Source organism: Carica papaya, chromosome 6, assembly GCF_054855325.1.
Source record: "Carica papaya isolate Zhongbai chromosome 6, ASM5485532v1, whole genome shotgun sequence".
NCBI lineage: Eukaryota > Viridiplantae > Streptophyta > Magnoliopsida > Brassicales > Caricaceae > Carica > Carica papaya.
The window spans coordinates 7,140,474-7,160,882 of NC_142314.1; the positions used below are offsets into that span (position 1 = coordinate 7,140,474).

The following is a 20,409-nucleotide window of genomic DNA, read 5'->3' on the forward strand; positions in this document are numbered from 1 at the left end:
AGGTCGAGAGGTGGAGGATAGAGTGTGAGTCGCCGATGTTGGTAACGTGAGATGATGGTACTTGTGTGTGTGCGTGGCCTAATGAGGTCGAGAGGTAGAGGAGAGAGTATGAGTCGTCGATGTTGGTGACGTGAGATGATGGTACTTGTGTGTGTGCGTGGCCTTATTAGGTCGAGAGGTGGAGGAGAGAATATGAGTCGCCGATGTTGGTGACGTGAAATGATGGTACTTGTGTGTGTGCGTGGCCTAATGAGGTCGAGAGATGGAGGAGAGGGTGTGAGTCGCCGATGTTGGTGACGTGAAATGATGATACTTGTGTGTGTGCGTGGCCTCGTGAGATCGAGAGGTGGAGGAGAGAGTATGAGTCGCCGATGTTGGTGACGTGAGCTAATGGTACTTGTGTGTGGGTGACTTAGTAAGGTTGTGAAGTAGCATGGTGAGTGTGGGTAGCCGATGTTGATGATGTGAGGTGTTGGATTGTTGTTGTGTGTGGGCTATTGACAGCCAGAACTGTTCTTTTGGGGTAAGATCTTGATGGCTAGTCGTAGGGGAGTTCTATAGTTTGTTTTGGGTTGGGTAGGATAATTGCATGTAGATATTTTTGAATTTCTTATCACTGCATACTACACTTGTAACTTGATTTTTATTGTATTGAGTTATGTGAACTCACTTCTCATCATTAACAGATGGAGTAGGAACGGAGCCGGGATCCGAGCTGCTGGTAACAGAGCCCAGTCTGTAGTGCCATAGGGCACAAGTTTTATTTGTGGTGTATGGTAGTTTGTAAAAGTTGTTTTAGTATGGATATTGATTTCTGGAAGTGTATGATATTGAGTTGCTATGTGATGTAGAGGTAGAATTGTATGTATATTTAGTTTGGAATAATGAGCTATGGACAAGTTTCTCTTATGCGTGATTGGAATGACATGAGATTTGCGTGTCGAGTCGTAAGAGTGCTTTATCTTATGCCGTTAAGAAAAAAAAAAAAACAGAGTATTATAATTAGCGAGCTTCATTTTTAAAGTTTCTCTGATTGTCGGTTGCAGCTGTAAATACAGAGTTCAACTTATTTGTCTACTATTTTTTATTGTTAAAGAAAATAAAAAAATAAATATAGATTGAAGTAATTTAAATAATAATATTTTTAAGTAGAAATTTATATTTTTGATTAATTATATAATATATAAATAATTTTCAAATAAGAACACACATAAATATATTTTGATTTTGTAATTTTTTTATAAAAAATATATATTACTATTAAGTTGAATAATAATTAATAAATAATAAAACTAAATATTTAAATAAAAGAATTATAATTTTTAAAAATGAAATAAGAGAGAAAATAATTTAGGAATAAGTATGTGTACTTATATATACTTAAAAGTAAAATGAGTATTTTATATTTAAATTAACTTAACTTATTAATAGTAACAATCAAAACTAATCGGTTATATCATTCTAATAAACAAAAAATATTTTATAGAAAAAATAAAACGTAGACTTGCTTTTGAAATATAATCATTTACAATATCATACATAAGTTTTGTTTAAGTACAGACAAATAAAATATTGGATAAATTTATATAAAATTAAAAAAAATACAAAGCTTTTTCTAAATAAAAATAGAGTAAAATTAAAATTTAACTTGTCAATTATCGTATAAAAGTGATCTTTTATGAATTATATTGGCGTCGACGGGATCCAACGGTGTCGTTTCGGGTAAGCCATGCCCAAAAGGACACAAACGAGAGCTTCAAGTCGCAGAATTGTTCCGATACCCGCCGCCGCTAGTTACCTTCCACCCCCGTAGCCGGACCTGAAATGGCTTCCTGGCTGTTTAATAGAAATTGGAAGGCTATCTCCTTGCTAACACCGCGTTTGGGAGCTCGTCTATGCTTCCGATCAGACGCTGCACTTGAAGCCATAGCCAAAGCGTCTGAGGAGAAGGTGCCAAACGTGGTGCTGTACAACTATCCGTCCTTCTCGGGAGCGTACTCGGCGCTCTTTGCTCACCTCTTCCACTCTCGTCTCTCTCTCCCTTGCATCATATTGCCTTTCTCGTCCATTGAACCTTTCAGGTCAATAATAACTTTATTTTTTACCGAACAGACATTTATACATACATAATATGTGCGTGCTGAACTATTTCGATGGGGCGGGGGGGGGGGGGGGGGGGGGGAGGGTGTGCGCGCGCGCGCATGCTGGACAAAATACGTGAAGTTGAGTGATAGAGTGAGTTTGTCCTTTGGTTGATTGGAAAATACAGGATAGTAAGAGAAATCAAAACACTCTGTGCTTGCTTAAAAAAAATTCAAGAACCAAAGTGACTTTGGATTCGTGTTAATTATTCTTTGTTGTAGGGTTGAGGATTTGTATGTTGAAGGGTTTGAGAGGTGTTATCTTCTTGATCTTCTAGGTCCACAAGGATTCATTGCAAAGCTCTTGCAGCGATCAACATGCAAGTATGTTTAAATTCCATTTGTGAGTTTTCTCTTCTTGTCATGCATACAGATATATCTGTTACATTGTTGAAGTTTTTTTAAGGTTTTGAATAGCTTAAGTTCTAATTTTTTTCGTTTGGATTAAGGATAATATGTTTTGATCACCGAAAAAAATCTGTACTTTCACAAGTGCCCTCCATATATGACCATCCTGAGAAGCTTTCAGTTCATGTTGATCTCGAAAAGTGTAGCTCAAAGGCTGCGTATGAATATTTCTCGAGAAAGTTTGCGGAGACAAAGTCTTCTCATCTGAGCAAAGTAGAGAATGCTGTCTTTTTTCCTTTGTTAACTTGCATCTTAGATGATAATGCATTAAACATTGAGGCGGAAATTTACTTCTCTTTGATCAGGGGGATTCTGTTAGTTTCTTAATGCCAGAAGAAAAAGATCGTGTCGAAACAGTTCTTACCTACGTTGAAGATATAGATCTTCGTCGATGGAATTTACCGGACATTAAAGCTTTTAGTATTGGAGTCAAGCAATGGAATTCAAACATAAATTGCATCACTAATCCATACATGTATAAACAGGTTCAGTGCTTTGAATTTGATTATCTCTTCTTGTTCTCTCTCCATCAGTCCACTTCCATTTTCTCATGCTTCTCTCCTTTTCTTGGGTTAATTTTGAGAGTAATATTTTATTCTGTGAATTTTAACCTAGTTAATTTGTTGGTTTTCAATGCTGAAAATCGAAGTAATATAGAAGTTTGGATCATACTGCCTGACATTTTGGGTTTTTTTTTTTTTTTTTTTTTTTTTTTTTTTTTTCCGGAAACTATATAAATGTAATTGTGAATGTTTAAATGAAGTTGTGATCATCTTTAAGAGAGACCACATTTTTTTTTCGGAAACATATAAATGCATATGTTTCTCATGCTTTTCTGAGTAATCTAAAAAGTTTTCTTCAAAACTTCCTTAAAACATAAATTAATGTTTAGAAAGATGTTTCCATGGGAGCTCACTTTGCTCTTGGGATTAAGTGTATAATATCTATGATCAATGCTGCCTTATCTTTACAATATCTCTGTCAAAAACCTTACAGTATTAATATCGTGTGTAAATAGAATTAGATTTGAGATAATCCAAAGAGCATTTAGAGAAGTGATTCTCATTTGATGCTTTTTTTTTGGAGATAAGGCTCTCATTTGATGACTTGTATCATGTTACTGTTTCATTTTCATATATCACTTTCTTGTATTTTGGTTGGACATTATCAACTTTTTGAATTTTTTCAATGTGCAATAGAGAATCTTAACCATCCCTTTGTTCTCTTGGTTTTATTGCATTAGGATCCACTTTTGTTTACCATTACGCATATTAGTTTGTTGAATTTATAAAAAATTCTTTCCCATTTTTATATAACTTGAGTCTCAAATTGCTTTGATGATTTGTGATAGGTAGTTTATTCAGACTCATAATGTATGTTCTACCAAATTTTATTATACTATTCACTGGTAAAACTGATAATGAGAAATGGACATGAGAAAACAACATCGACTTGAAGGTTAAAGGATCTACAGCCCCTTGCTTACTCTGTGTATGCTTATTCCCTTCTTGCATGCTCAAAGTCAGTTAATTTCTTTATTTGAACTTATTTTAAGAGTGGAGTGGGTTTTGGTAGAACAAGTCACATGGTAGTTGATAAGAGCATCTTTTTGGTGCTTTGTTCATTTGTGAAAAGAAAATGAAAAAAACAATCCAGACACTATGTCAGAAATTAGTTACCTTTCTTCCTATAGGTGTATTTATTTGATCGTGTCACAGTGGTCATGTTTTCATTAGCCAGTAATAACAATGATCTATCTACCTAGAGGAAGATAAGGGAGATTTAATCCTATATCCTTCTGTAATGACAATTGATTCTAGTCTCTTTATTAACTAAGATAGGTGGCACCCATGATTTTTCGTTTGTCTAACTATTTCATAAAGTTTGTGGAAAAGTTATCAATTGATGGTTAATTCTTATTGAATGATCTTGAACTGCTTTTGTTACTTCTAGTGCATGTCATATCTTCTGTATTAGTTATTGTTGATAAGGATTTTATGTTAAGTAGAATACTATATTATTTAGAGTTCTAATGATATAATTATATCCTATAATTAGAGTTCAAATAGAATAAGGATAACTAGTTTATATATATCTTTTAAATGTAAACAAAATAAGGAATAAAAAATTTAGAAATTTATTTTCTCTAAAAACTTCATAGTATCAGACCGCTGGTAAAAACTGAAGTTGCATATTTGCAAGCACCGATAAAAATTGAAGCTGCACATTCGCAGGCGTCGATAAAAATTGAAGCCGTTTATTTTCAGGCGTCGGTAAAAAGTGCAACTACACCTCCAAAAACGCCGGTAATAATATACAACCACACAACCATAAGCGCTGGTAAAAAATTGTAGTCGCACATCCTCAAGTGCCAATAAAAATTTAAGCCGCACGTCCAGAGATGCTGGTAAAAATTTAAGCCGCACATACAGAAACATTAGTAAAAAATTACAGCCGCACATCAATAGATGCAGGTAAAAAAGGCAACACCATTACCTTTTTCTGCGCACATTCAGAGATCTGTCCGGAGAAGACGAGCCAAGCCAACTTTGAGTCATTTTAGAGCCGAGTCTGAGTTGTTTTAAAACTAAACTCAAGCTGTTTTAGAACTAAACTCTAGCAGTTTAGAGTCGAACCAGATCTTGTTTCGTTTTTTTGGCTCCTTGGTGCAGATAGGAGGTCCATTTTTCATTACTGGGTATTTTTTCTTCTTAGTTTTAGCATTCTAAAATAATAGAAACAAAAAAGTTGAGTGTTATTAGCTTTGATAATTTTTCATTACAAATCAGTCCATAAAACTTGATAGAACTAATTATTTTGTTTGATCGAGATTTTGTTTATTGTTCATCAAATCTAGAGGATTGCAGGGTTACATTACTGATAAGGTGAAGAAATCATATATTAGTAGTTTAGAATATAACAGATGGGACTCTGAGAGCTCATTGGTGATGTCATGACTCATAAATTCCATACAACCTTATGTTGTCAGAACATATATGTTGCTTAACACTGCCGAAAAAATATAGAATGCAGCATCTCTTACATATTCGCAGATGGATAATGACGCCCAGATTTATGAAATCCGGAATAAAGTTCATGGCACAAAGCAAGAAGAGATGATTATTTCTCAGTATTTTTCTGAACTAAATGAATTATGGCAGGAGTTAGATTACTATCAAGATTTTCAAGCAGAATGTCCTGCAGATGCAGTCAAATTTCAGAACTTGATAGAAAAAGAACGAATTTATAATTTTTTAACTGGTTTGAACACCGAATATGATCAAATACGGGTCTAAGTGATTGGTAAGGATCATTTTCCTTCATTAGAACAAACTTATGCTTATGTTCAGTAAGAAGAGAGTAGAAGAAATGCCATGTTTCACATTGCACCAGTTGAGAAAGCTGGATTAGTTGCTCAGTCTGATCAATCCAGAGATATATGGAAATGTGATTATTGTGGCAAGGCAAGACACACTAGGGAAACTTGTTGGAAGTTGTATGGAAAACCAATTAGAGGTCGGGGAAAAAGAAGAGATGGAACCACAAGAGCTTAAACAAATTTTGTTGAAGTTAGGGAAACACCTGGTTCACCATCCATTGGAACCTTTTTCACAGAAGAAGTTCAAAATTTGAAGCGCCTTCTGAGTCAATTTAACTCTCCATCAACTGTTCGCACATCAAATATGGTAAAATCAAGTATTATTCATTCTATTTTCACTCCTGATAATTGGATCATATACTCTGGAACTAATAGACACATGACAGTCTCTTCTAAAAAATTCTTAACCTATTCTTCATGTACTGAAGGAGATAATGTCCGTATAGTAAATGAGTTATACACCCCCGTGTCGGGAATAGGTTCCATTAATTGTACTTCTACTATTACACTGTCTTCAGTTTTACATGTGTCTAGTTTTTCTGATAATCTTTTATCTATTAATGTCATAACTAAAGATCTCAACTGTAAATTGAATTTTTTTCTGATCATTGTATCTTTCTGGATCTTCAAACTGGGAAGAGAATTGACACTGGTAAACTGCAAGATGACTTATATGTTTTGGATAAACATCTGAATTTAATTGAAAATCAAGCAATCATTGGGAATAAATAAGTCAATATGGAGATACTACAATCGCACCCACGATTGGGACATCCTTCATTTTTTCTTTTTAAAAAATTATATTTTAAGTTATTTAAAAGAACTTTTATGGAGTTTTTATTTTTTGATGCATGTGAACTTGTTAAACATAAGAAGAGCTCTTATCATTTAAGTAATAATAGAAGTATTGATTCTTTTAAGACTATTCATTTTGATGTGTGTGGACTTATTCAGAATACCTTTCTTTCTGGTCATAGATGGTTTGTTATTTTTATTAACTGTTGTAGTAGAGTATCCTGGATTTATCTGTTAAAAGTAAAAAGTAATGTATTTTCATGTTTTCAATCTTTTCACAAAATAATATGTACACAGTTTGGTGCTAAAGTTAAGATTATGCGAACTGACAATGGTATAGAATGTATGGATAGTGGGTTATGTGCCTACTTGGAGTCAAATGGGATAATTCATCAAACAAGTTGTGCTTACACCAGTGAACAAAATGGAATTGCTGAAAGAAAAAAAAGACATATACTAGAGGTAGTTCGGTCACTAATGTTCACCATGAATCTACCAAAGAGTTACTGGGGAAATGCAGTTCTCTCAGTTGTCTATCTTATTAATAGAATGTTTTTGCGGATCCTAAATTTTAAAAGTCCTATGGAGGTTTTGCAAGGAAAAAATTCTTACATTGTTTCCCCAAAAGCGTTTGGATGTGTATGTTTTGTTTATGTTAGAAATGTGGGTAAACTAGAACCTAGAGTTCTTAAGTGTGTATTTGTTGGATATTTTTCTATCCAAAAAAGTTATAAGTGTTATCATCTACCATCTAGAAAATATTTTGTAACTATAGTTGTTACCTTTAGGGAGAATGAACCTTACTTCAACTCAAACTCAACACCTCTTCAGGGGGAGAGTGAGAAGGAAGAAGTAATACCTAATTGGATAACGATTGAGAATCATATTCAGGGGGAGAATTCTATTACAGAAAGTCTTAATCAAGAAAATAATGTAGGATATCTAGACAAATCAGACTTGAAAAGGTATTCAAGGAAAGAGAAGTTTGAAAAAGTTATTATGCAGTCTGTCCCAGGTCAAGAATCTTCTTTGGTTTCAGAAGATACCGGTGAATTATTTTTCTCTTGTGATTTATCAGATAAATGTATTGCTATTAGAAAGGGAACGAGAACTTGCACTAAGCACCCTATATCTAACTTTGTTGCATATGACTCTCTATCTCCCTCTTATAGAGTCTTTGTCTTGTCTATTTCCTCTGTGTCTATTCCACAGCATTGGAGATAACCTCTGGGAGATCTCAAGTGGAAGAAAGTCACGATTGAAGAAATGAAAGCATTGACAAAGAATGAAATATGAGAACTTGTTTCACCTCTGCAGTAAAGAAGATAGTTGGTTGCAAATGGGTGTTCACTGTAAAACACAAAGCAGACGAATCGATCGAAAAATACAAAGCTAGATTGGTGGCTAAAGGATTTACTCATACCTATGGGATTGACTATTAGGAGACATTTGTACCTGTTGCGTAGATGAACACAATTAATCTTGATTGGGATTTACAGCAGTTTGATGTAAAAAATGCATGTCTCCCTGGAGACTTGGAGGAAGAGGTGTACATAAAAATTCTACCTGGATTTGAAGATGAGAGGATGCAAGGAAAAGTTTGTCAATTAAAAAAGGTTTTATATGGATCGAAACAGTCTACAAGAGTATGGTTTGAACTGTTTAGAATAGTTATAATCTCTTTTGAATATCAATAAAGTAATGCGGATTATACCTTGTTTATTAAATATCGTGAGGGTAAAGTCACTCTTTTCATTATTTATGTGGATGATATTGAGGTGACCTAAGATGATACAAAGGAGATGACTCAATTGAAAGAACTTCTTGTTCAAGAGTTTGAAATAAAAGATTTAAGAATATTACAATACTTCTTGGGGATTGAAGTTGACAGATCCAATAAAAGGATCTTCATTTCTCAAAGGAAGTATATCCTATACTTACTAGAAGAGACTGGTATGATGGGTTACAAGCTAGTAGAATCACCTATTAAGAACAAACACAAATTGCAAGCAGGTAGTGGTACATCAGTTGACTTGGAAAGATACCAGAGACTAGTTGGAAAACCCATTTATCTCTCACATACCAGACCCGATATAGCATATGCAGTTAGTCTTGTGAGCCAGTACATGCATGATCCTCGTGAGACTCATTTACATGTTATCTTCCGCATATTACGATATCTGAAGTCTGCACTAGAAAAAAGTCTACTCTTTTTTAAGTATGGTCACCTTAAAATATAAATATTTACAGATACCAATTGGGTTGGTTCCCTAGATGATAGAAGATCAACTACAGGTTATTACACACTTGTAGGAGGCAACTTAGTCACATGGAAAAGTAAGAAATAAAGTGTGGTTGCTCGCTCCAGTGTTGAGGCAGAATATAAAGCAATGGCCCAAGGAGTATCTGAAGTACTATGGTTGTAAAAACTAATGAGGGAGTTAAAACTGCTTAAAAATGAAAAATTATTCATGTTTTGTGACAATAAAGCAATGATTAACATTGCTCATAATTCAGTTCAACATGATAGGATAAAACACATTGAGATTGATCGACATTTCATAAAAAAGAACGTGGTTGATAGCTCTCTATATTTATATCATGTATTTTCTGACGACTGAGTGGCTGACATTTTTACTAAAGGACCATGCAACAAATCTCTTCAGAACTTGATTTGCAAGTTGGGCATGTGTGATATCTTTGCGCCAACTTGAGGAGGAGTGTTGATAAGGATTTTATATTAAGTAGAATATTATATTATTTAGAGTTCTAATTGTATAATTATATCCTATAATTAGAGTTCAAATAAAATAAGGATAATTAGTTTATATATATTTTCTAAATGTAAACAAAATAAGAAATAAAAAATTTATAAGTTTATTTTCTCTAAAAACTTCAGTTATTATTGTTGCTGTTTTATGTTTGTTGCAGTTATTGAAGATCAGTACAGAGGGTCTAATTAGCAGCGGAAATTCATATATTTCTTATCAGCAGATTGCTGCAAATAAGCTGATGGATAAGGTTTTTAAAATTAGATTGGGCAGAGGTTTTTATGGGGAGTGCCTGGTAATTATAAATCACCATGTTTCTTTAATGTACTTCTATACATTTTATCAGAACTTATTGTTTATTTTATGTGGACTTCCTTGACCATTTGCACAGCCTTAGCTCTCCAAGTGACGCTGTTCATTGCACACATCTTAATTTTATGGTGTAGGATAAAATTGATGGATGCATTTTGTAGCATTTCCCTCTCTGTTCTTCCTGACTTCTTAAACATATTTAAGCAAATTTTTAATTTTTCTCTCTGGTCTCAGGGAGTGAAAATAGACGGAAATTCCAACTTAAGTGATGAAATTGGCAAGCAACTTAGTCTAAAAAGTGCAGCAGCTGGTTTAAGGTAATTATTCTCTGTTAAAAATGTGTCTAGATGTCTTAAATTTCTCTTCCATATTTCCTACTCACCAAAGGTTCCACGGATAATTTGTTGTTAGTGTAGAGATTTCCATATGGCAATCAGATATGATTTAAGTATCAAATTGGCATTGCTCTGAAGCAATCTGAGAGTCTGAGATGCCTTTCCTTGGCACCTATTGATACCACCTGATTTGAACATAGCATGCTATTCAAAACAACTGAGAATAGCTCTTTATGCCGAAGCCCTATTATACATAGTCATGTCCCAAGAGACTTTTGCCATCCAACCAAGTTAGTTTTTGGTTTTGGTGTCAAAATTAAAATGTCTTACAACTGTTCGATTTTATGGCCTAGGTTGTTTTCTGTTGGTACATATTTCTAAATTAATTCATTGCCCTTCTCATGGATGCTTTTATTTGAGATGCTTATTTTTGTGGGGTAAAGAAAAAAAGAAGCTTTAGAGGGTGTTGGGATTGCTTAGTTGGTGCTTATAAGAAACTTTAAGCACTCATGTTCTGATATTCATGTTTGGTAACATCTAACAGAGTGCTTATTAGGCTATTAGAATTGACTTAAAGTATAAAATAGGTACATCAATTCTAGAATTTTATGTTCTTTTTCATATCCTCTTAAAATTAGCAATACATATATAACATTTGTAATTAATATCTAAATTTTTATTAATTTTTATCAAAACACCAAGTTTATTGACACTTCGGGATAGAAGAGCACTCTGTCAATTTGAGTGGTTACATGCTCATAGTTTTAAGGTGAAATGTGTACACTTACTTTATTATTATTATTATTTTTCCAAAAAGACTGATGAAATGTTGTCAATGTCTTTTCACATGTGCTGTCTGCTGTGAAGGTTTTCAATTATTTGGCTGCCTGCTTTTTTAAAAGCTTTTCTACTACTTCATAGTTCAAACCATTTCTCAACAGCACAGTTTCTTCCTTAACAAGTCATTCTCATTTCCTTGTAAGCAGATATTTCCACTTTTGGCGTATATATGTATTGCTAAGTGCAGAAGGACCTATTACATAGTATCTGTATTGTTGATGTCAGGCCCATTGGAGCTGTTGTATGCATGCAACGGAAGAATTTGAAAATGTGCTTGAGGAGTACTGATAGCACCACTGATACCTCTGAAGTTGCTAAGGTGAACTCCTGGTTAATGAACTCCATATTTTCACTTCTATATGACTTTGGTATATAGTTGAAACAAGTTTCTTTTGCCTTGCTAAATGGAAGGCATACGGTGGAGGTGGCTCCCCAAGTTCGAGCTCTTTCATTATAAGAATGGATGAGTACAACCAGTGGGTTTCAGGGCCTGCAATGTGATCTCCTCAAGGTATGAAACACCATCCTTGAGGCACTCACCTATTATCAAGTCAATGGACTTGTTCAAAGTAGTATATTATCTCCTCCTACATATCAAAACTGCTAAATTGTAGTTCACAGTGTTGTTTGTTTCATATAATTTTTTTATGGTCGTCTGTTTCATATAATTTGGTAGTTGTCTGTTTCATATATTACAGGCTATTCATATCTAGTGCTTTTATGACTTTCAGTAGTTTAATGATGTTTGTATTGTCTGATCAAAAATTATATCTTCAATTTGAAACATCAAACCCACCCCCCAGAATATCTTTTAAGGGAGTAAACATTTAACCAGAAGAATATTACATCTGCTTCAGCTTATTCTTTGATAAAGATGATTCCCTTCTCCTCAAGAGCTTTAAAATTATAGTATGCCCCAAAAAATTTTCCTCATTAAACCATTTGGAATAGATATACAAACTACCTGTGGTCGTTTGTCCTTTTTGTATCATTCAAATGGCTAATAGTTCCAAAAACATACTAAAAATACAGAGGTGGATTTTGTTAGGACAATTATCCTTGTGGCATACGATCTCCTTAGTCAAAGAAAGAGTAAAAGCCCTGTTGGTTCTTCTTGCATAACCATTTTGATGTTCTGCTTGTTCTTACTAGAGCTTTCTTCCTTTAGTGATTGATTGAAGGATAGACCGGTTTGCAACTCTTAATGGTGGTGTTCAAACTTTTGAAGGAGAATGCATATAACAGAAAACTACAGGTATTAGTTCACTGGGCAACCATCAACCATTATGCCCTTGGCAGTCGGACAACTTGCTAGTTCACAGTGTTCTCCATCTGTACCCCACCAAGTCAAACCTTTACCTTCCATGCTTAGTGAGAAGTACAATAATACAGCCATAAAAGCCACGCCAGCATCTAGTGCTGCTGAGAGGACATAATTGTACCTCTGCCACCACTGTTTACGGTAACGGAAGATGAAAAAGTTGAAAATTGTTCCAACTAGGATCCATGCGTTATAGTTTAATGCTGTTGCTGGCGGCATCATCCCTGTTGCTCCCAGGAGCACTGGAAGGTTAATTAGGGGAATCCAAGACTTTTTAGGGAATGCTTTGTGAAACAGCCAAACTATAATGGGCCCTATTGCACCTCCAAGGAAGAACCAATTCATTGCTGGATAGTTTCCTAGCCTTCCAAAGATCCGTCTGGGTCCTACCAAACCCCATATCACAGACGCATCAAAGAATACTCTATCACCAGGACATGTCCAGGGACTATCAGGAGGAAGGAGTTCATCTTGGCATATGTTCTCAACAGAGGTCAGCAACCACCATGCGACTGAAATGTTTATGGTTCCAGCAAGAATTGTTCCAATGAACTGTCCAGATATAGATTGAAAAGCATCATAGTATTAAAGTTAGTTAACAACTGAGCTAGAAAAGATAGCAGTTGAAAGTAGAATTTGAAGAAAATGACAGTTTATTCATAAATGACTCCCACAAAATTTAATAAACCCATTTATTTTTTTTTTAAAAAAAGAACTTAATAAACCCATCTGTTGGCCATACAAGAATTTTTCCTTTATATTGTTTGCTATATAGATTTGTGAAATGCTTAAACCATTGTATTCAATTCCTTTTTGAATTCCTGCAAATTGCTTTTTGATTTGTAGCATTTTCAGTGGTTGCTCCTGCTGTCACTTTCCTTTTGGTATTACTAGGGTCATTTGTTGGATCAGGGAAACTATAGAATTGCCTATCAAAATCCCCAGTGCCTATGATAGTTTCTGTGGCCATTTCTTCTTTTGTTGAAAAAGTTCTTATTAAGATTAAATGAAAATCAAACATTGCTTAAGCTTATGTTTTTTCTTGCATCATGGGTAGTGTACACACTAGTAGGAGAGAAAAATGTACCTGAACCAAAAACATTGATCTTGGAGGGATCTTCATGTAGTGTCCTAGCTTGAAATCGCTAAGGAAAGAAACAGCTTGAGCCATACTCATGTAACCGTACGTTTTGAAACATACATTGGCAATTGGTCTTCCAGGATATATGATACCCATGACATACTCTGTGATTATGTTCAAGCCTGGCGTCTGTATGAAAAAGCACCCAAGCATTAATGGGAAAGGAAGACTTCATCCCAAAAATGACTAGAGAAAGGTTGCACAAAATTGAGACAGCTTGCAACAAAATTAAAGAAACTCATAAATTTGATAAATTTCAATGCACACTACAAAACCAAAACTTTGACGTAGAGTTTTTTACCAGGCTGGCACTCTCTTTGTGCCATTGCAAAAGATGTTTTTGCAATGAAAATGCCAACTTAATTATGAAGTTTAAGGAGAGAGAATAATTCAATCATGGAATTGGAAGAAACAAGTTTAATCCTGTATGATGTGTGGAAAACCATTCTACTGCGACCCAGGCTTAGTAGTTGGGATACAATCCTAGCGTTAACGAGAAGTTCTTGTATTTTAATCAACTAGCTGTAAGTTAAGAAAAGGAAAATGGAGCAGTAGTTTATTCAGTTACCTGATTTGTTGTGGCAGTGATAATGCTGATTGGAAGGGTGAAGATGAAGGCCATGACACTGGCAAAGATGAGTCCCCACCATGGCATCTGAACCTGATCATTCAAGAAGATGCAGAGTAGAAGAGAGACTGCAATTGTCATACCAAGCAGCAAATAAAACCACCAAGGAGGTATGTCCTTGTATTTTCTCATCAATTTTGTATGGATATCCTCCTTGCCCTTGTAAGAAGCACGATATCGTTCATAAATTTCCCTGTTGATCATAGGTGCATATGAAAACCTGACTGGCTTGTAAATTTAAATTTCAAAAGCCATTCTGAATATGGATGAAAAGAAGGTTGCACTGACCATTTTCCATTTTACAGACTTTAGGCTTATTTTTCCTCTTATAGTATGAAATCATATCACTTTGATACTATATCCTATATATGAAAAGTGTATGAATATATAAAATTTTCTGTTTTAATTAAAAATAATGGAGAAAATGGTATCTGAAAACCATTGGTTTGAAAAGATATAACTTAGGGTAACCGGACAAGCAGAAACCAAGAATGAAAAAAATGGTAGGTAACTACCTCAGGTTGTAAGAAATTTGTGATAACATTGTGAAAAAGAAAACAACATAAAATTTAATTTTTTAATAGAAAACTTGTAAAAAGAAAAATTTAACGTTCTAGAAAATTTGTTAAAAGAAATTTTTTATAGAACATTAATAATTTAATATTATTGATTAGAAAACCAACAACAAACAGTTAAAAGAACTTCTGAGGTAATGTGGACTGACTTGAGCTATCAAAAAGTTGCATTTCTCAGCCATTTTTTTTCCTTTTGTTCTCCTAATATGAAAGACTTTTATTTGTATGCCTAAAAAAATTGAAAGCTAAGCCTTGTCTGGAACTTGATAAAAGATGAGTAAAATATTTACCTTCCGTAGAAGAAAGCCACGTGTGTAAGAGTGGAAGCAATGGTGGCAAAACCGAAGCCATAAGTGAGAGCAAAAAACATGCTTAAATGAATTCGTCCCTGCTCTTCATACTTTGGTAGATCTATCTCAAACTTATCATTCACAATAGCTGTTATGTTGTACTTTTGCCCTTCGGCTGTGAACAGATGTGAGGAAAAGATTGGAAATCTTCTTGCAGAATACAAGTCTAGGCCAAAGTAACATATAGGGATTACTATGTAAACTATCAATACATAACCCAGGAAAACATTGACGATGGCAAAGAAAGGACTAATGAGAGGACTAAATAAGAATGATGCCACAGCAGTCCAGTCAAGTGTTAGTGCTCCCAGCCCAAGTCCCCTCATTCCCGAACCAATTTGTTGTGCTGTAACTGACTTGGGAAATGCCCAGCATATCCATGAAATGCTTGTAAGTGTAGAGAAAAGATACCCTGGAACCAGATACCATGAAAAACTGCAAATTAATGCAATTAGGAAGAACTTTGCCCTTGTCATGCGTTCCTCATCCTTCTCATGCAAAGCTCTGCCAAGTTGAAACAAATATTTTTTGGATATTAGTTTAGAGTAGAAAATCATTCGTATAACATTATTCTTAAAGAATAGTTGCTTCTGGGGGCTACACAGTCTTAAGAGTGCTTGGCAGTGATAACTTGGTTTATCATTTCAGCATATCTGAAATTAAGGAATTGCCACGAATGATCCCCAGTTGAAAATCACATAATTAAAGGTCATTGAAGTTGTATTTGGTTAGTGCTACATGCTATATTTTAGACATATTATTGGGACAATGGGTAAGGTTGACACTTGATCATGTATGAACCATGTAATAATTAAAATTTGAACGGAGAGGACATAATATTTTTCGCACTGCGAAGTAGTTGGAAGAAACTTAGGCTTAGTGAAGTCATTAATCTTTTCTCCTCCCACCCCCAGTAATTTTTTTTAATTTTGAAAAACATTAATCTTATCGTAGCCGATGGAAGATGACCAAATTAGCAGTAGGACCATTAAAAAAAATAGAAGATCAATATTTTGGACCTTCAGCTGCCTTCTAGTCTCTAGAAGATTCTCACTCTTATTGTTCTAGGAATATGTTATGGGTGTTACTGTCAGGGATATGCTAATCTACCGCATGCTTTATAAATTTCATGATTTAGCTATATAACTTTATTTATAAAAAAATGATTTAGCTATATGACCAATTTTTTGACACCCATAAACCAACTATCAGCTCTGTAATTGAATCTTAATCAAGCCCTCTTGATTGAACTGTACCCGGGATATTTTGGTTGGTAATACGCTATTACTTTTGAGTGTGATCTAGGTTTGATGATCTTTAGACTGCTGATTACATCACTGAAAGACAATTATCATTGTCATCTTGATGAAATACCCAGCTTGGCAACAAAGGCCCACAATGTTTTGCCAAAAATTATGTTATTTAAGTAAAAGATGTGTGCTGCTTTGACATTCCACCAAACTAGGATGAGATTACCAACCAAACCATTGCAGAAAAAATTGTCAATAGTTATCAACAATACATTGGGGAACAACTTTTGATAACGATGGCCATTGCTTAGAACAGCAAAACTATGATCTACAAGATACTAAAAAAGTCTTTTTAGAATTGTCTTTGAGAATTGGAAGCCAAAAGACAATTGAAAGTTTTGATAAAACAAAAAGCAACAAGCTTTCTTTGTTGTTAGTGTTGCACTTGTTGATGTTCACATGACTTTAGTTGTTTAATAATCTTCTAGTGATAGATACACCTCCAGAGTCATTACTGTCTTATGATTGTGGCTTCCTCCTGGCAGGTTACATGTTCAATGAACTTGGTCCCAAGAAGTTGTTTCCTGATGATGAACAAAGTTTCACAAGTCCTTTGTGCTACACTTGATTATTATGTTCTTTAACCGCTAAAATAAATGTTAATGCGCTATACCGCAACTTTTGTGAACTACCGCCAACTGGTGGGAAGTCCGAGGCAAGATCTTCTTTATGAAACATGGGGGTTTTATATCTATTTACTATAAATATATGTAGTGAGAGTGAAGCAGTGTGGTTCAATGATTGACACGTGTCCACTAGCAGGTGGCTTGCTAATAGCATGTTTTTTTTAAGAGATTCACTTGTTACAGGCTGTCTTTTTTTTTTTTTTTTTTTTTTTTTTTTTTTTTTTTCCTTTTTAGTAGGTGAATTGCTTAAATTTTTTTCAATAAAGGTTGTAATTAGTAAATGCAAATAGAAGATTTATTCAGATTTTTTTGGGTACAGCATACAATATATAATTTTACTGTAGGTAAAAATTGAAATGTAAATCTCGATACTAAACAAAAACTGGAATAACTACTGGACTAATCCGGGTGTTTGATTTGTTCAGACTTTGATAAAGCTGGATTATTTCTCAACCAGAAGGTGGTCAAATTATTCCAACCACAGTTTGCTTAGGGTTTGGTATGTTTTTCAATTTTGTTTTCTTTCATGATTGACGTGTTCTTTTTCTCTGCCGCAAAGTCAGCAAGTTAGGAGGAAGACTGGGAAATTGGCATGTTTGACGTTTCAATTTTCATGGCAAATTCAGACAGCTAGTTAACTTATTCTATAGATAAATTCAAACATAAATAAACCGTTGAAACAAAAAAAAAAAAAAAAAGAAAAAAGAAAACCAAAGAAACTAGAGGATTGTACTAGACTTAGGCGGTTCATCTTGGATTCCAGTTGACCCATCAGAGTTGACTCTAGAGGAATCTTATGATCCCATCAAGACTTGTTTAATATTATAAAAATAATAATAGCCTCCAATTTTAGGATATGGGAATCTCCTCATTTGCAGGCCCAGGAAAAGAGCCTTATCGATTGGGATCTGACACGTGACTTGTTTATAAATGACAGTTGTTTTCTTCCTCATAATAATAATTCTATTGTGAAATAATAAATAAATAATTGGTCCTTTTCGCCTTAATATATTCTAGCGGCTTGTTTAAATAAGACAAAAATATCAATCAAAATTCATCCTCCCGATGAACAAAATTTTCTTTTGCCCAACTGGTCTCAAGTGGGGACGAGCAAGGCCGGTTGTATCCTTTTCTAGGAAGGAATTTTATGCGTAAGAACCGTCTTGAGGAGTGTGAAGATGAAAGCCTGAGAGTCGGTCACGGTGTCGTTTTGGTGGAATGATAAATCAGTGGGTAGACATGTCTTGTTAAGCGTTTTCTAAGATAGTCGCCTAACAATTGACGATAAAACTTATATTGAGGGTAGCGTCAGGTCCATCAGAAAGTAGGAGGAAATGTCAACTGAGCGAGCGACTCAGTGAGTTGGGGGGAGAATAAGGAAAGAAACGTACCGGAAAAGAGAGACCTGAACCAGAGTACTCGGCCACCACATTTGAGCCGGTTCCACCACGTATTTCCTCAACAATCCAGCCCACCCATATCCCAGCACCTATATATATTCGGATAATATATATGTATATTAGTTTCACTAGTTTAATAATTTTCAGAAAATAAAAAGGTATAATATGCATACTTAAAAATCAAATAAATTCTCTTTCCAAAAAATTTAATTAAAACAAAAATACACATAAAATTGGATTTTCACAAGTAGTTTTTGAGGAATGCACTAATTCATATTTATTGTAATTATCACCTACCTACATTTTTTTTTATTAATTTGTCTTATTCTTTGACTTACGCAACTATGTAAAACTTATAAACTTCTTTCAAAAATAAGCAACAAACGTACTTAATTAAATATATATTTTTATTTTACTTATAACTTTCACATAACACTGTGACTGCTTACTTAAAAAAGATATTGTAGGTTAAAATAATTAAAAACACACAACTAATAATTTAATAGTGTATAAATAAGGTATTTAGTGAAAAACTATACAATAATAAATTTCTATGCCTGATATGACGTCAACAGTTTCCCAGACAGCGAGCCAACAACTGTTTTCACAAGTACGCTTCCTCCCTCGTCTCAATTTATAACATCTCTTTGTACTAAAATGAAAAACATTACCAGCTTTTGCTTCAAAAAATAAAATAAAATAAAAGTGTAAAACCCATAAAAAAAAATTCCTAGTTTTTTTAGAAAAGAAAATCATATTATCTTTGTAGACACCAACCATTTCTTACTTTTTTTTTTTAATAGTAATTTTATAGCAGAATGTATATACATAACTGTTGCCAAATTACTATATATACATATATTTCCCCTTAAAATTTTATTAATATATATAATATTAAGCAAGAAAAAGAACAATTAATAGACTTCAAAAAAAACAAAAAAAAAAAAAAGGACAAAAACAGAGTACCTGGGTGGTAATAATGAGAAGCCACCCAGCGAAGAATGATATGCTCCGTCCATAAAATGCTTTGATGATCGTAACAATGCCGACCGCATAAGCCGACCCGGATCCGAAAGCACTCCCGGCGTTAGCAAATATAGAAATCAGCACATGCTCCTTCATGTTAAACGGTCCCGGGTTCAGCGAAAACTTTTTCGACCCGAACCCAGGGATCCTGAACTGGGTCTGGGGCAACACCGCAGCCAAGAAATGGCCGATGGGGAGTGTGGCCACTTGAACGGTGATTTGGGTAATGATGAGCGGCTCAGTTCTGTAAGCGAAGAACTGGTTGAGGAAGGAGAGGAGAGTGCAGGAGAGTAAACCCAGGAACCACATCCGAAATGTCCATACGGGTAGGGTCGGGTCGTCGGTGTTGGTTACCGTTAGCCGGACTTCTTCGATGGGTGAAACGTCGTCGTCTTCGTCCTTGGCGGTGGAGTATGGGGTTTGAATATCTAAGGAAGCCATCGGCAGAGGAGAGAGGAGGCGATGAGTGAGAGGGAAGGAGTTTGTTTGGTTGGTTGGTGATGGGGTGCTGCTGCTATGGAGTATTTAATATAATATTTGGAATTAAATTATTTATTCGATTTTCTTTTAATTGAGCATCTGACTTCATTTTTTGGGATTTAAGAAAATAGAAAAATAAATTTTAAAAAAATAAAAAAATATAAAATATTAAAGAAGAAAAAGAGAAATTTTGCTTGCAAGGGGTTTGGATTTTGGAATCAACAAGTGGAAAAGGTGGAAAAGATGATTGTGTACAAGTGATGAGCAGCGAGAAAAATGAAGTGTGAATTGAAGGATTCAATGTATTTTAGTCAAAGATATTGATAAAGTTTGCAATTTGACACCCATGTACTACTACTACTCCACATCAATAATATAAAATTACATTCAAATCTTTTTTTTTTATATAAAAAGAAAAAATATATAATAATAATTTAACTCAGATAATTTATTCATATGACATAATAATGCATTATGTTAGAGAAAAAAGTATTTAATTTTTTTATATTTTTTATTTTAGATCATCATTATTATTCTTTTAAAATATTTTTACACCGATAAACTATGCTTA

At 34.3% G+C, this 20,409-nt stretch overlaps 2 protein-coding genes across 6 annotated transcripts; one reads left to right on the forward strand and one right to left on the reverse strand.

Annotated features, from left to right (window-relative positions):
• The first annotated feature begins 1,678 nt into the window (after nt 1-1,678).
• LOC148253266 (heat shock protein) lies at nt 1,679-17,165 on the forward strand. Of its 5 annotated transcripts, XM_088206673.1 has the most exons (10): nt 1,680-2,081; nt 2,364-2,465; nt 2,591-2,762; nt 2,855-3,034; nt 9,655-9,789; nt 10,041-10,123; nt 11,207-11,300; nt 11,393-11,492; nt 14,029-14,181; nt 16,792-17,165. In XM_088206673.1, exons 1-8 carry the CDS (start codon nt 1,825-1,827, stop codon nt 11,480-11,482), a joined length of 1,113 nt encoding a protein of 370 aa, XP_088062799.1. In that variant the 5' UTR covers nt 1,680-1,824; the 3' UTR covers nt 11,483-11,492; nt 14,029-14,181; nt 16,792-17,165. The 5 variants fall into 5 exon arrangements, with proteins under 5 accessions (XP_088062803.1, XP_088062804.1, XP_088062800.1 ...); XM_088206677.1 differs by lacking the exon at nt 9,655-9,789 and having other exon boundaries at nt 1,679-2,081; XM_088206678.1 differs by lacking the exon at nt 2,591-2,762 and having other exon boundaries at nt 1,679-2,081; nt 2,420-2,465.
• On the reverse strand, nt 11,894-19,944 carry OPT4 (oligopeptide transporter 4). The gene is made up of 6 exons (XM_022037491.2): nt 19,299-19,944; nt 18,324-18,421; nt 14,937-15,500; nt 14,012-14,264; nt 13,390-13,572; nt 11,894-12,854 (listed from the first exon to the last, which is right to left on the reverse strand). Exons 1-6 carry the CDS (start codon nt 19,797-19,799, stop codon nt 12,240-12,242), a joined length of 2,214 nt encoding a protein of 737 aa, XP_021893183.2. The 5' UTR covers nt 19,800-19,944; the 3' UTR covers nt 11,894-12,239.
• Between the last annotated feature and the right edge of the window lie 465 nt (nt 19,945-20,409).

Excerpts from the sequence above, each read along its gene's own strand:
- LOC148253266 (XM_088206673.1), top strand. The coding sequence starts at position 1,825 with ATGGCTTCCTGGCTGTTTAATAGAAATTGGAAGGCTATCTCCTTGCTA. Across the intron at positions 3,035-9,654 it reads ATCCATACATGTATAAACAG|TTATTGAAGATCAGTACAGA; the intron begins GTTCAGTGCTTT and ends TGTTTGTTGCAG. Across the intron at positions 11,301-11,392 it reads ATACCTCTGAAGTTGCTAAG|GCATACGGTGGAGGTGGCTC; the intron begins GTGAACTCCTGG and ends GCTAAATGGAAG.
- OPT4 (XM_022037491.2), bottom strand. The coding sequence starts at position 19,799 with ATGGCTTCCTTAGATATTCAAACCCCATACTCCACCGCCAAGGACGAA. Across the intron at positions 15,501-18,323 it reads GTTCAGGTCTCTCTTTTCCG|AGCTTTGCATGAGAAGGATG; the intron begins GTACGTTTCTTT and ends TCAACTTGGCAG. Across the intron at positions 12,855-13,389 it reads GATCAATGTTTTTGGTTCAG|TTCATTGGAACAATTCTTGC; the intron begins GTACATTTTTCT and ends ATATCTGGACAG.